General features: G+C 36.1%; 2 protein-coding genes across 3 annotated transcripts; both read right to left on the minus strand.

Moving 5' to 3' along the window:
• Window positions 1-6,507: 6,507 nt before the first annotated feature.
• On the minus strand, window positions 6,508-13,533 carry LOC149255054 (uncharacterized). 2 transcript variants are annotated; one of them, XM_089460302.1, is made up of 4 exons: window positions 12,860-13,533; window positions 11,851-12,002; window positions 7,948-11,372; window positions 6,508-7,797 (listed from the first exon to the last, which is right to left on the minus strand). In XM_089460302.1, exons 3-4 carry the CDS (start codon window positions 7,984-7,986, stop codon window positions 7,348-7,350), a joined length of 489 nt encoding a protein of 162 aa, XP_089316428.1. In that variant the 5' UTR covers window positions 7,987-11,372; window positions 11,851-12,002; window positions 12,860-13,533; the 3' UTR covers window positions 6,508-7,347. The 2 variants fall into 2 exon arrangements, with proteins under 2 accessions (XP_089316428.1, XP_089316429.1); XM_089460303.1 differs by lacking the exons at window positions 6,508-7,797; window positions 11,851-12,002 and having other exon boundaries at window positions 8,693-11,372; window positions 12,860-13,479.
• On the minus strand, window positions 8,159-8,560 carry LOC149255055 (UDP-glycosyltransferase 85A4-like). The gene has a single exon (XM_089454937.1). It carries the CDS (start codon window positions 8,558-8,560, stop codon window positions 8,159-8,161), a length of 402 nt encoding a protein of 133 aa, XP_089311063.1.
• Window positions 13,534-14,974: the final 1,441 nt, after the last annotated feature.

Genomic DNA, 14,974 nt, shown 5'->3' on the forward strand with positions numbered 1-14,974 from the left:
AGATTAAACTGTTTGGACCTCCCTTAAATGAAAAGTCTTCAAAACTGGAACAACTCATCAAAATTGGAATCAGCAGTGGCATTTGGACTAGCACACTTCATGGCTTTCTTCTTTGGTCTCTTCTGGAAATATGGAACACTGCAGCTTGCAAAGTATGACATATTTGGCATGTAAAAATGTCAATCATGAAAAATGATACCTTGTTGCAACAGGAGGCTAACATCGTTAACTCTTGTTTAATCCCTTCCGTTGCACAAATGTTCTTAAACTCGTTTGAGACATGCTCACCACCGTTATCACTCCATAGGGCTTTAATCTTCTTTCCCGACTCTTCCTGCACCAATGCTTTAAACTCACAAAACTTTGTGAAGGTTTGATCATTTTTCTGCATGAAAAATATCCAATATTTTCGAGAAAAATCATCAACAAATATAACATAATACTTGTGTTTGGTCGTGGATGTTGTCGAGAATGGTCCACACACATCTAAATGAACTCGCTCTAGAATAGACTCTGCTCAATTGTCTTTGTTGTGAAAGGAAGACTTGGCGTATTTTTCCAAAGTACATACCTTGCATGTATCAACTTGCTCAAGCGTACCTTTGGGAAGACTGGTAGAGATCTACTACAATATCTTCAAAGCCCCATGATGCAAGTGGCCCAATTGCATGTGCCACAACTCGCCTTTCTGCTTTTGTGCTCAAAGTAGCACACTCCTCTACCTCCAGCTTATAGAGATTCTTCACTTGAATCCCTATCTTCTTTACTTAACCCGTGACTGTGTCGAAGGAACACCTTTCCTTTTGAGAAGATTACATAATAGTCTCTATCCTCAAGCATGGCAACATATACCAAGTTCTTCTTCAACCTGGGCACATACATAACATTCTTCAAGGTGAGTGGAGCCCCATGCTCCCTCTGAAAAGTAATCGTGCCCAATCCAGTAACACTATACTTTCCGTCATCACCCATCTCGATATGCATCTAGAGATCTTTCTCCTTCGAGTCATTGAATAACTCTTTGTCGCTAGTCATGCGGAAAGAAGCTCCACTGTCTAAGTACCATACACTTCCCATCATTGATGGCACCATGCATGCAATGAGGGAAAAGTCCAATTAGAATTGAGAGGCCAAAGCCTCACCTGCCGCTCCTCTTGAGAACTTCTTCTTGGACTTCTTGAGTGGACAATAAAAACACTTAACTTTCGTCATGTCTTTCTTCTTACCTCCATGATAAGAATCCGATTTGGAATGGGAAGCTTTCCCTTTCCCCTTCTTCGCCTTAATCGCTAAGGCACAGTTCTCTTCATCATCAATCTTTGATGACGAGCCATCTCTGGTGTTCCTCTTAATCTCCTCTTGCATCAAATCCGACTACAATCGTTCCCAATCTAGCAACTTCTCCCAACCATTGACAGAGACCTGATAATTATGCCAACTCTTTGGGAGTCCTAGAAGAGCAAGACTCACCATATCATCCTCAGCAACCGTGATTCCAACACTTCCAAGTTCATCATGACATTGAGTGAACTTGGTCAAGTATTTTGGAATCATCTCGCCTTTCTCCATTTTGATTTTTCAAAGTTTGTCTTTCAGTGCCACTTTCCTTTGGTCACTGTTGTTCTGATACAAATCCATCAATTTTTTCCACATAGCATACGAAGTTTCCTTGCCATGGAGACTCGAAATGATGTGGTCTCGAACTCCCTCAAGGATTATCTACCTTGCCTTCACCACACACTTCTTCCTTTCAGCGAAATTTTGTGCATCCAATGTTATTGGCTTAGGAATTTCTTGATAAACGAATTCCTTAAAGCCATTATCCTCTAGCACAACCTCCATTCTGTCCCTCCAGACTATAAAATTCGAGTTGCCTTCCAAGGCATACTCGAGCCGCAAACCGTAAAACGCCATCTGTCAATCCTAAAGTATGTATTGCAAATTCGAATTTCACCTATAACCCAAAACTCAAAACTTTGAAATCTCCTCTAATATATTGTTCTTAACTCTGATACCATGTAGAAAATTTCTACAAATCTAGCTATGATACCATGTAGAATTTACTGTAGATTCACAAGCTCATGCAATTTACTAAAGCAAAAAACAAAAATCTACTTCTACTTTCAACCAGCGGAAGCCAATAGATCGATGAAAACAATATGAACAAGAATAAGATAAATCAATGGCACATAACACAAGATGTATCTGGGGAAAGCTACTACTCAAAACCCCGCTATCTATATTGCATATATCAGAAATATGAGTGAAGATACAAAGCTTGTTTTCACTAGAACAATTCCACACAAGTATGCTCAACTATCTCAACTTACAACCAAGCTCTTGGCAAACACTTAACCAATTTTGCAACTCTCCAAGCCCCTATTTCCTTGCGCAATTCCTAGGATGAATAGTGCACGTATTTAAAGCGAATTCATGCTTCCAAAACTGTGCAATCCAAACATAGGTCCTTCTCTGATTGCATACATGATATTTACAACTCAGTAAATCATACAACTAATAGTACATTGTCCCTGCACTTTAGTCTCAACTAGGTCTTTCTCATAATCGACATGCATGAGTTTCTGATAAGGGAATCTTCAGTTAACTAAAGTGACACTTGTGGATGCACTAGTGCACCAACTAACTGTTAACTCTCTATTAGTTCCACAAACATTTAGAACTAATTTAACTGAGTTATTTAATTACAGCTCATAAATAAACTCATCCTAAACCCCTAAAACTTAGGGATCACACTTACATGACTTCATATAGACTTCCAACTCGAAATTCCTAAATTAACTAAGTCAACTCAACTTAGTTAACTATTACAAGTTTCTATGAGAAAAGAATTTGATTTTAATTCACAGTTTAAATTCAAGGACAAATTTAAACTCAAATTTCTTGTTGCCATTCCTCAACATTTATATTGATGGCTTCCCTTTCCTTTCAACTTTGCAAATGAATTATATTATAATGTTTATCCATAACAAGTACAAAAATTATCATTAAATTAAAGAAAGTAAAGTGCACTGGCGAATTGTATAATAATTTTTGAAGTTGAAATATGGAATCACATTGTGCCCATTCATTGTCCCATTTTCTTGATGACAAAAGTTTGATATGACAGACACTGAAGAAAAAATATGGAAAGGGCCAATTAGGTATGATTTTTATTATTTTTTAAACCTATACTACTAAGGCTTCCCTTTTTTGATCCTCTTTTGCTTTCAATGGAGGCCTAAAGAGGCAAGCTTAGCAGGAATTATTTTCCAACAAGGATGGAGCTCCACTATAGGTAGATTCAATCCTTTATTCAAGGGACCCATGTCAAGGAAACAACACCAAAAGCGTGGCAGAGGCTTCCCCCTTGTGTAGCATTGTTGCATATTCTGTGGAGGAACGTTGTGGTGCATTGAACAAAGCTCGTTAAAGGATAAGTGTTATCATTTATGTTAGCCCCTGGAGCCTGTTATTGTTGGAAGAGGCATTTGGGTGTCGTTAATTGTGTTTTTATTTTAATTTTTTTTTGATGGATGTAGATTATGGAAAAAAAAAGATAGTTATTTGGGCTTTGAAGATTGGGGGAAAAGATAGTTTTTGGATGGATGTCGATTACGGAAAAAGTATAGTTATTCAAGGGACCCATGTCAAGGAAACAACATCAAAAGTGTGGCAGAGGCTTCCCCCTTGTGGAGCATTGTTGCATATTTTGTGGAGGAGTGTTATGGTGCATTGAACATACCTCGTTAAAGGATAATACATATACATTACACCCGACAATCAGAGAGAAGACTCTAAAAAACGCATGTAATGTGGATCACAGCATAACTCAAATATTGACACAACTTGCTTCTTTCTTTGCAATTCCTCCAAAATGAAAGGACAAACTTTACACTAATTCCTTGGACATTTTTTAAATACAGATTTGCCTAATAAATCATGTGGAAGCCAACAAATCCCCGTTTGAGAAATATCTCTCAACTTGTAGAAATTCACAATGGCTTCCTAATGAATCAAAAATAAAAGGTATAGGTATTTCAAAATTTGTCCTTTATTCTTTGAACAAATAACACCGTGGCCAATCAAGTGGTAATCATATTTTACAACCAGTGCCTTAACCAGAGATAATTTCTCTCCTTTGATAATATATTTTGTTACAATACTTTAGCCCCAAACTATTGCTATATTCACATCGCATTGTATCAATTTTCCATGGTGCTCAACACAACAGTGGCTCATAATGATAGTTTTTGTTAAAAAATTATATATTACAGAGCAATGGAACACATAGAATATTGTATAAATATAAACACAGAAAACGCATAAAACCAAAGAGACACAGATATACGTGGTTCACCCAGTTTGGGCTACGTCCACCCCGAACAGCCAGTCATTCCTTTCTATTATCCAGCAAAATGAAGAGACACAACCTACAGCAGATCCATTGTAATATCCTTTGTTTTCTCTCACAGTATCACCTCTCTGTTTCTCGCTCGGAGAATACACATCTATTACACAGCCTCAATACAATACCCTCATATATAAGAGAGGGGTTGCCTTCTAGGGCAAAAAACCCTAAATTAAACAATAGTTCTACCGTCAGATCATCCACCTAATGAACGACCCAGATTGACTAGAAATTACTATACTTCTACAAGGCAATTTTACATATGTTTTTAGCTTCGAGGGACCGCTGGCCCCCGGACCCCCCAACCAGGGGGGATCGGCCCCCCCGAACCCCCGCGGGGGGGACAAGTCACCCCCGCACCCCCCCCCCCGTGTGGAGGGGTGTACAAACTTCCTGGGGTATACATCCAGCTGAAACAAAGACCTCTAAATAATCATGCTCCACACCCAACAGTTTCCATGTAAATTATGGGCATATATCTTATAGGATATGGCCCCTTTGATCACCTTAGTATGCTTACATGCCAATCAGAGAAGCGGTTGCCCAAGAAAAGTTCTCATTCACAAGTAGAGAATCCCTATTTGACCACATTACCACATAAATATGAACCAACTTTGTACATAGGTATTAAAATCCCAGTAACACAACACTTCAACCATTTCCCATAAGACTTTACAAACTTTTCTCCATAGAATAATTGCATGTAGCACATTGTTGGAACCACACATGCAAGAAACAAATGTGCTATGGTTTCTAATATGGTTTTAACTGTGTTGTCATGAATAATTGTATCAGCATATGGTATGGAACTGCAAAATGGAAGATCCTACTAGTAATGATACATCAGACTGAATCTTCCCAAACAAAACATTGCCAACACATATTTGTTTTCTTCAGCAGTTGTAAAAATACGTGAAAAACTTCAAAACACTCAAATACCCAAATTCATCTTTACTGTACAATTCACTAGAGCATTGATAATATGAATTAACAACTACAATTCCTTTGTAGTCTTCTGATTTATCTAAAGCTTCATACTCTCATACACCTCCAGGTAATTCAACGCTATCAAATAGAATTGCACTTGCTTCGAAAGTGGATAAATGGTTATCCAAAGTAGTTGTAACTTCAAACTTGACTCCTTAGTGCTTGAATAACATTCCAGAGGATTGAAATTAAACCATAATTAGCTTTTTCATAGCCATGTCACTACAAACAACAACAAATTCGAGGGCCAAAAACTCCAACCTCATATTTAGTGTGCATCCACCATTCAAGGAACAATAGACCATTAGATCCATGACATGAGATTTGACATCCTATACCTAGAGATTTGATAGTTCAAGAAGGATTATGCCTAGCCCAATATATAAAGTTCTTGGATGGATAGATGTGATATCCCCTAATAGACCCCTTTAAGTACCAAACAACTTCTTCACTACAAAGAGATATCTAGATAAGTGATCAATATTTGAACCTATGATAGAATATCGTCCAAGTAATCCACTAGCTAGTGGTCATACTCCATAGTTTTTAGATTTGGATATTAAACCATAATAACAAAAGTTAGAATCTCATCTTCCCCTCTACAAAAAAAAATTACTAATTGTTCTTTTCTCTTTTTTTATCCACATTATATTTATATTCTCCACTTTTCTTATCTTACATTCATATGACCACACTCATATGACTTTAATTAGATACTTTGTACATACATAATTATATTCCATGTTAAAAATAAAGCATTATAAATACTATAAACTTTCTTTTGAACCCAACCCATTTACAATCTATCCAACTTTCTTATTAAAAAATTTCAAAATTTAGATAACAAAGATTTAGATAACAATCATAAGAATAATTAAAATTTAACAATTAAGATAAGATTTAGAGAAAAAAACACTAATAACTAAAATATATATATTGTTATACTACATTTTTCTTATTTTATTTATTTAATTAAATTAAATATTTTTATTTTTGAATTAATAATCAATATCTCACTATAAAATATTTAATATAGATTTAATAGTTTATATATTGAGTGGTGTATTATTAAATATGAATAATTTTAAATCCCATCACATACACTTCAATAGCAATACATCATGGTGCTTATTGCCAACTTCTTTGTATTTTCTCCACTTTCTATGTTTCACCTTTACATTGATAAATCCCCACTTACAGTCATGTCATTGAACCTTACATTGATATTTACCCACTTACAGCTATGTCATGGATTTAATTGGACTCTAGATGGAGTTCCTTTTTCCCACAGAATCATGTTCCAAGTAGATAAATAAAGCATTGTAAACACTAACTAGAAAAATAAAGCATGGTAACCACAGTGTTATCGTGAATCCCAGGCCAATTATACAATCTATCCGGCTTTATTATAAAAGAACAGGGTGCGATATGAATTAAGTGAAAGAAAAATTGAGCACAGGAGCACAAGTTTTTGCTTCTCACAGGTTGGGAGACTGATTTGTGCAACTTTGCAATTGAAGTTTGTGAGTAGAGGGGGAAAGGTTTTTGTTTCTACAACTTTGCAATTGAAGTTTGTAATTATAATATCTATTGAGAGAAGGATCCACTAGTGGATATTGGGAATTTTGTGTTTATCATACGTTGGGAGATTTGTTTGTGCAGCTTTGCAATTGTAATCACAATTTTGGAGGAGGGGCAGCGTGTCTGTTTATCAGAGGTAAGGTATTGTATTTTGAAATGGGTATCTTCACATATTGGCAGGGAAGTATATACATGATGATGCAGTTGTTAATGATGAATCTGGTTGTTTGGTTGGGATGGTTATCTGCAATTGCTTTAGCACAAGTGGAATTAAGTGAAACAGTCACAGGAACTGTTAATTTGACTAATGTGGGAATTGCTTGCTTAGGCAATCTAGATCTTTTTTTCACAAGTTTGGTGAAGGGAAGGCTTTATTTGGAGATTGCCGCGAGGGATGCTCTGGCGATCATAACAGGCCCCAAACTAGAGGACATTAATGAATTTGGACTAACAACCATACATGGTGGGAAAAGAAAATATCGAGATGCTTCTGTTGTAATGCTCTCAAACCATACGTCCAACTCTTCTATTAGGGAATTCATGAAATATATCTGCAATGCCCATGATGTGTACTCCATCTTACTCAATTGTCCTTTAAAGTCTGCACCATTTGCACCAGTCACTGGAGAGATCTGCAAATGCGACTGTGAATCTTTGTCTGGCAATGCAGAGATTATCGCTGAATGTAGCTGCATTGTATTCCAGACAGTGGAAGATATCACAAGCATGCTCGATGGTAGGATGCCCGAAACCCTAGAGCCATTGTCTGATTCCTTTTTCCTACTTCCTTCTCTGCAGTGCCAGAAAACTGGCTGCCACGTCTGCAACCAAAACGTGTTGGGTGAGAGAACTGAGAATGAGCCGAGAATGCCATTGCCAGAGGGTGATTCCATGGTGAAATCCCCTGTTGCAATTTATGAGACTCTTGATTTTAAATTTGCATCACCCATCCAAGAAAAGTTGTTGTATACCTCCCCTCCGAGAATGCCATTGCCAGAGGGTGATTCCATGGTGAAATCCCCTGTTGCAATTTATGAGGCTCTTGATTTTAAATTTGCATCACCCATCCAAGAAAAGTTGTTGTATGCCTCCCCTCCATGCTGCCGCATCTCTGCTCTGCACATCTTCCATGGATTCCAGGATTCAATGACTATAATTAGAAAATCCATGAAGCCATAATAATTAACTGTATGCATAAGGTGTAATATTATAGAGCAGTGCATAGGTAGCAGTAAGAGATGTCCAGAAAGCAGCTATTGGAATCTGGTGGCGTTGAGCCATCTCTACTGCGCGTGCGTCTGCTACAAAGCAGACACTTGCATCATTATCTTCCTCTTTGATTTGGTCAATGAGTTTGTCGAGAAATGGGACAATCACGTTTTCTGTAACATCACAAAGCTTGGCAATGTCAGTGCGAGTATCAGTGGGAGGAAGGCCATCCGGGATGACCTCAGAGCAGATCATCCTTTGGTTACTCAAACTGTTCTTGTCAGCCTCTGCTATCCGAGAGTGGCTGTATTCTGTACTGTTTACAAAACTGATAAGGAATCCCTCCTCCGCAAGCTTCAAGGCCACTTGCGTCATGGGATTTATGTGGCCTTGAGAAAGAAAAGGAACGAAAACTTCACGGTGTCTGCAACTCATATTCATCGTCGATTTGGTATATTCTTTTTAGAACGACAAATCTGCCAGTGTTGGTGGAAGAACCTCATAATATAACGTTTTTCTGGCGTAACCAAATAACACACGAGAAGAGAAAGATATGGTTTATCCAGCTTAAAGAGATAGAGAGATTTGTGCGTCATTGTCCTAGGTTCAGGAGTATAACAGTCCCACCAATTCAATTTCAGGTCTCCAAAGTGGCAAACAGCAGATCTTACAAACTCTAATTTAAATATTAAAAAAAATAAAAATAGATATATCAAACCCATGATAACCCAATGCAAAAGAGAGACTACGCAGGTATGTGAGATGGCGACAGAGTCCAAGCCACAAAAAAACTACAAATGTATGTCAAACCAGCTGTGAGATTGTGCACGAGATTGATATTTTTTTTCCAATACTAAGCTCTACATAGATTGGGGTTACCTGATGGAGATGAAACCCTACCTAAACGAATAAGTTTATAACTCATAGGTCTATAGATTGATATCTAACAAAGCATTTGACATTACACTAAAACTTGGAATTAGATTAATATATTAAAGTCCATCTTCTTGGCAACAGAGGAAAAGACTATGATATAGATTAAACTCTTTTGATAAGAGGCAAAGACTCAATTAAACACTTTTGATAACTGCTATAAAATCAAACTGGAGTAGTGATCAATTCTCAATATTCTTTAAAGAACGGAGCATTGAAATTAAAGAACGGAGCTTTGAAATTAATCTGGGTAGTTTCTCTATTAAAGAATGTGTTTTTGCAAAGATCACAATTATCCAATATCTTTAGCAATTTGCCTCAAACTCGAACAAACAGTAACCCATATTCAATGCCTCTTAATTACAGAATCTTTAAAGTGTTTTTGGTAGTTAGTCAGACCAATTGCATTATAAATTGATCATTAACCAAAACATGAAGCTTTAAAATTGATCTTGGTAATTAATCAGCTCAATTGCAGTGATCATTAAACAATACACCAATGCATTAATTTATCAAATCACCCAATTTTTCAGACAGCTTGTTTACTCCACAAAGGATCATTTTCAGTGCTCGCAAATAAGCAAATTGTGGAGCAGCAGGTAATCACTGGGAGAGATTTCCAGGACATGGAAATGTAACTTTCGGTCTAATTCCATATGTTCGCGATTAAAAGGCATATGCAGATAATGCAATTTACAAGTGAAAATCATAATCAAATTATTAAACCTAATAAAACATTGCCCTATATGGATTCAAATTTATCAAGAAAATGAAGTAGAAGAAAAAGGGAATACATATGTGAAGCAAACTTGCCTCTTTAAGTAGATTTCAGTCCTGGGTTTGTAACCTAAATTGACAAAAATACCACAGGTTCATAATCAAATCCGTTAACTCACGACTTTATCTCAAGTATCTCAAATCCTTTACAAACTTGCCTCTTTTAAGTACATTTCAGTCCTGGGTTTGTAACCTAAATTGACAAGCATACCAAAGGTTTATAACCAAATCCGTTAACTCACGATTTTATCTCAAGTATATCAATTCCTTTACGTGGGAAAAACTCATATCACAACTCCTTAGCTTTGAAAAGGAAGAAAGGAAACTGCAATTTGAAAAATACAACTCAAATATTTGATTGCATGTTCCTTCCACTTTTGTTGAGTTTCTAAGTCCAAGAATTCTCAATGAGTTACACACTCTACTACAATGGATCGCTATTTTCACTCAACAAATACGTTGGATCTTATGAATTTTAACTGCATGTCATTATCAAATTAATTGAGTCAAAAATATGATATACATCGCATGAAACAAATACGTTGGATCTTATGAATTTTAACTGCATGTCATTATCAAATTAATTGAGTCAAAAATATGATATACATCGCAGGAAACAAATACGTTGGATCTTATGAATTTTAACTGCATGTCATTATCAAATTAATTGAGTCAAAAATATGATATACATCGCATGAAACAGATCTATGCTTAAAAAAGGTCTCAACATATTAACATATTATGAAACAGATCTATGCTTAAAAGGGGTCTCAACATAACTTGAACTTGTCAATTTGAATCTCCTCTGCTTTCTTTTCCTTTCTTTTGATAACCTATTTTCACAGATCTTTGCAGTAATATTAGCAGCAAACTTGACTTGCACGCGTAAATTTGAATCTCCTTCCAGTTCCTTTTGGCAACAATCCATTTTCATGTTTACAGTAGATTTGCACTTGTAAATTTGGATCTCCTTCCCCTCTTTTTGGCAAACCATTTCCATATACCTTTGAAGTAATATTAACATTAATGTTTTTGTCAGTGACCAGTACTCTGTTTATTCTATAAGTCATTCAAGAAGTAGCATTCCATTTGTTTTTGTCTTCCATCACTATATGATAACCATTTTTTTGTATGTGTTCATGACCACATATGTCTTCTATTTGTTTTTGTTTTCCACCAATCTATGATGTATTTTTTTTTGTATGTCTTCATAGCAACATATGAATGTTGATGACTTAATGAAAAGCTTTGGAATTCCACCAAATATCTAGCTTTGGAATTCCCCCATATATCTCTTCTCTCTGGTTGAATTTGGCTAAAATCCATTTGCTTCTCTTTGTCATCTACCTTATCATACATCTCATTATTTAAAAGATTCATTGCTTCTGTATCACCAAGGCAGCAACACCACACCCGCCATTGTCACTTGCAGTGATGAGCATCCTTAGTGATAGGGAGAAGTTGTTCAAGCGGAGCTCTGTATAAAACATTGTCAATATGAATTTAAATAGGACAAGAAGGTATAGACATAAGAAAAAACTTGTCTAAGTGGATGTCTTTGTAAAATTTACCAGCATAGAGCCTCTACACATAGGTTTTGCATGGAGACTTACAGCCCGGGTGGAAGCCAGGTTTTATCCATATGAGAAGAAAAAATAGCATGAATCTAATGTTTTTTAATCTTAATAGATGAAAAGCTAAAGTAGATAGCAATTTTTAATATTCATCAAACCTGGGTAGAAGACATATTTGTCTCTTCATATAACATTAATATGAATGTAATGGAAAACAATAATGAAACATAAACCATTGTTTTGCCCCTTGGAAAACAATACACCAATACGGAGAAAGAAAAGACACATACCATAGAGCAAATTTAGTCTGTTTTTTTTTCGCTCTTCATATACCAGGATTAAGATAAATCTTTTAAATTAAAAAACGTACAGAATATTTACCTCATAAATTTGGAAGAATCAATTTGACTGCAGCACGTCATAGAAGGTTCCACTATCAACTCTATTGCTTTTCTTATTATATTTTCAATCATTTTTTTTTGACAATGTTGCAACACTGGAAGAAGAGAAGGGCATCCTTTGAAAGTGACTATCTGCAACATTCATCATTATTATTAGCAGCCGCGTTTGAAGATCCCGAAAAGTTTTTTTTGCATATTAATATTTGAGTTTGAAGATCCAGAAAAGTCTTTTTGCATATTAATATTTTCAATGCAGTAGATCAATGGGTCTGAGTTAGGTTGTGTTTTGAGTTCAAATCTTAGGGGAAGAGGATGAAGATAAAAGTTATTTTGAAAATTAAATTTATCTCAACAAATTTGAGTTTCACACATTAATCTAGATGATAACATCTATGGAAGTTGATTTTTCTTTTTCCATCCAATAAATGATTTAGCCCCCAACCTGGACTCAACCTGATTATATAATAATAATAAGATAGTTGCAATGCAACACCGCACACTGTCGAAGTGGAGGCATGAGGAGGAGATGGACGGTCGGCGGTCATGCAGCGTTGGACTCAACCTGATTATATAATAATAATAATAATAAGATAGTTGCAATGCAACACCGCACACTGTCGAAGTGGAGGCATGAGGAGGAGATGGACGGTCGGCGGTCATGCAGCGTTAGATCCACTTCTTGGGTTTCAATTCTTAGACAAGAAGCGATGGTATTGCTATTAGGTTTGGCAAATTCAGAAGAAGAAGACATGACCTCCAAAAAAAACACTTGGAGCAGTAAAAAGGTGGGTATTGTCTTTTGAAAAGATGAAACTGCCGTTGAGGGTTGTTTTCGCAAAAGAAAAACAAAAATGATTCGCTCAATGGAAAACAACCTGGAGAAAGATAAAAAGATATACAATACCAAACCTAACCCTTATGCTTTTTAATCCCTTTTCGTAAGTTAAGATTAATAGATCTTTTAGATCAAAAACGTATTGAGTACTCACCTGATAAATTTGGAACAATCAATATGGACAGATGATACAGGGTTCCACCATCAACGCTGTTTCCTTTTTTTATCATATTTTTTATCCCTTCTCTTAGCACAGATATTGTTTGAACGCTGGAAGAAGAGCAGGGCATCCCTTAAACTAACCATCATCTGAACAGGGCATCTCTTAAACTGACCATCATCTGCAACCTTGTTATTAGTAGTAGCATTTGGAGATCCAACAGAGACACCTTGCCTGACAACAATTGGAAAACCAGAAGATGAGGAAGTGAAGAAATGAGTAGGTAATGGAGGCTTTGGGGATCATGCGGCGTTAGACCCACTTCTCGGATTTCAACTCTTAGAGGAGAAGCGTTGGCATTATTAGCTTTACCATGGGCAGAAGCAGCCGGGGCCTCTGAACAAGTATTCGGAGCAAGTAAAAATACGGGTATTCTTTTTCTGAAAAGAGGAAAGTTGGGCTGCCGCTTACCTTTTCCTTACTGCTGCTAGAAATGAAAAATTGCATCTGTGATTGAGGGACATCGAATACTAAAAACTAAGTGTAACCATTGAGGCTTTCTCCTTGACGATAGGATTATCCACTATATGTTTTAAGATTAACCATATCACTCCACTTTTCTCAAAAGATTTTAAAGATTAGGTCAAATAGCTCTATCCGTACCATGACACAGCGGTATCTCTGTCCACTTAAGTGTTACTCCACTTGTCTCAAGATAGCTTTATCCACTCCAATAATGAATTTGTATAGTTGTCTGGCAGTTACCTCACTCTTGCTCTTAAAGGGAGAGCGTTGTAGGTCATATATTAGTAGCATATTCATATCCAGCGTACCTCGGGAAACAAATTTTGGTTTTTTTTGTGTTTGTGTTTGTGTTGGTAGGAAAAAATGTTTTATTTATTTTTTTCAAAAAAGAGAATATATATATGATATGGTTTTTATTTTGTAAAGTCTTCATGATCCACTGTAGGTCTATGTGTCAAAAAAACATATAAAAAAAAAATTCATAATTAGACTTCTTCATCAATAAAACAACATGGTGTATTATATATTAGCATATTCATATAAACTAGCATACCCCTCAAGCAAGGGAAGGGAATACTAAAGAGAAAGAGGTTAAATTTTGAATTTTTTTTTTTCAGAAAAAAAACGCTTTGTTTTTATTTAAAAAAATAGAGTATGGCATGGTTCTTTCTCTTTAAAGTCTCCATGATCCACTATAGGCTCGTATGTGTTACAAAAACATCTAAATGCTCCTATTTTCCATATTAGGACATCCTCATTGATAAAACATCATGGTGTATCTACATAACTATCCACTAGTGACACTTTACAAGACATTACATATACCAATCTATCATACTTGGAAATTGTTCAGTATGAAATTATCATCACAAAAAGTTGTATCAAAGACCACCAAAAACCACAAAAAAAGCAATAAGAGTTTATAGATAGCTCTTATATGATATTAATGCTTCCTGCATTAAACAAAGAACCCTGGACAAAAGCAGCAAAATAGATCACACCTGGCCCCTTTGCAACTCCTCTCTGACTGTCTGTGACCCGGTTTTGTTCCTTGTAAATGTGCCTGAAAGATATTTGTTGGAAAGACTTCACCAAAGAATGAATGTGACACATCCAATTTGAGAGCAGATGGGGCTGAAATTGTTAATGTCCATTGGCCCAATTAATGATGCCTTTTGAATCTCCATGCACATGTAAAACATCTATACCCAACCATTTAGCATAGATGAGTATGCCCCATAAAGCAATGATTATGCACAATTGTTGGAACCAATTCCCCCCTCCCACCAAAAATGATAGTATATGCCCAACTTTATAACAATGTAGGCACCACATCTGCACTTCCCTTGTGTACATGCATTGTGAAAGAATCTGAAAGGGAAGTTCCTCCATATCTCTATTTTGTTGGTCGATCTTTTGCTTTGTATCTTTTTCCTTGGTCCAATCTTTGAATAATATGCCACTATCTTAATCACGTTGCTCCTAACATCAGCCTCTTTTTGTTCAAAGATCTTGTAGTTCTTATTCCTCCAAATGCCCCATATAATGTAGAAGGGAAGAGTATAATGTTATTTTTGGGTTCCA

Source organism: Pinus tabuliformis, chromosome 7, assembly GCF_031772625.1.
Source record: "Pinus tabuliformis cultivar Carrire ecotype Pingquan chromosome 7, CPIR1, whole genome shotgun sequence".
NCBI classification, from domain to species: domain Eukaryota; kingdom Viridiplantae; phylum Streptophyta; class Pinopsida; order Pinales; family Pinaceae; genus Pinus; species Pinus tabuliformis.

Bases quoted from the DNA above. Each gene is read 5' to 3' on its own strand.
- LOC149255054 (XM_089460302.1), bottom strand. From the start codon at position 7,986: ATGGAATCACCCTCTGGCAATGGCATTCTCGGAGGGGAG. The intron at 7,798-7,947 runs GTATACAACAAC...TTTTGGTTGCAG, and splicing joins ATGGCATTCTCGGAGGGGAG to ACGTGGCAGCCAGTTTTCTG.
- LOC149255055 (XM_089454937.1), bottom strand. From the start codon at position 8,560: ATGACGCAAGTGGCCTTGAAGCTTGCGGAGGAGGGATTCCTTATCAGT.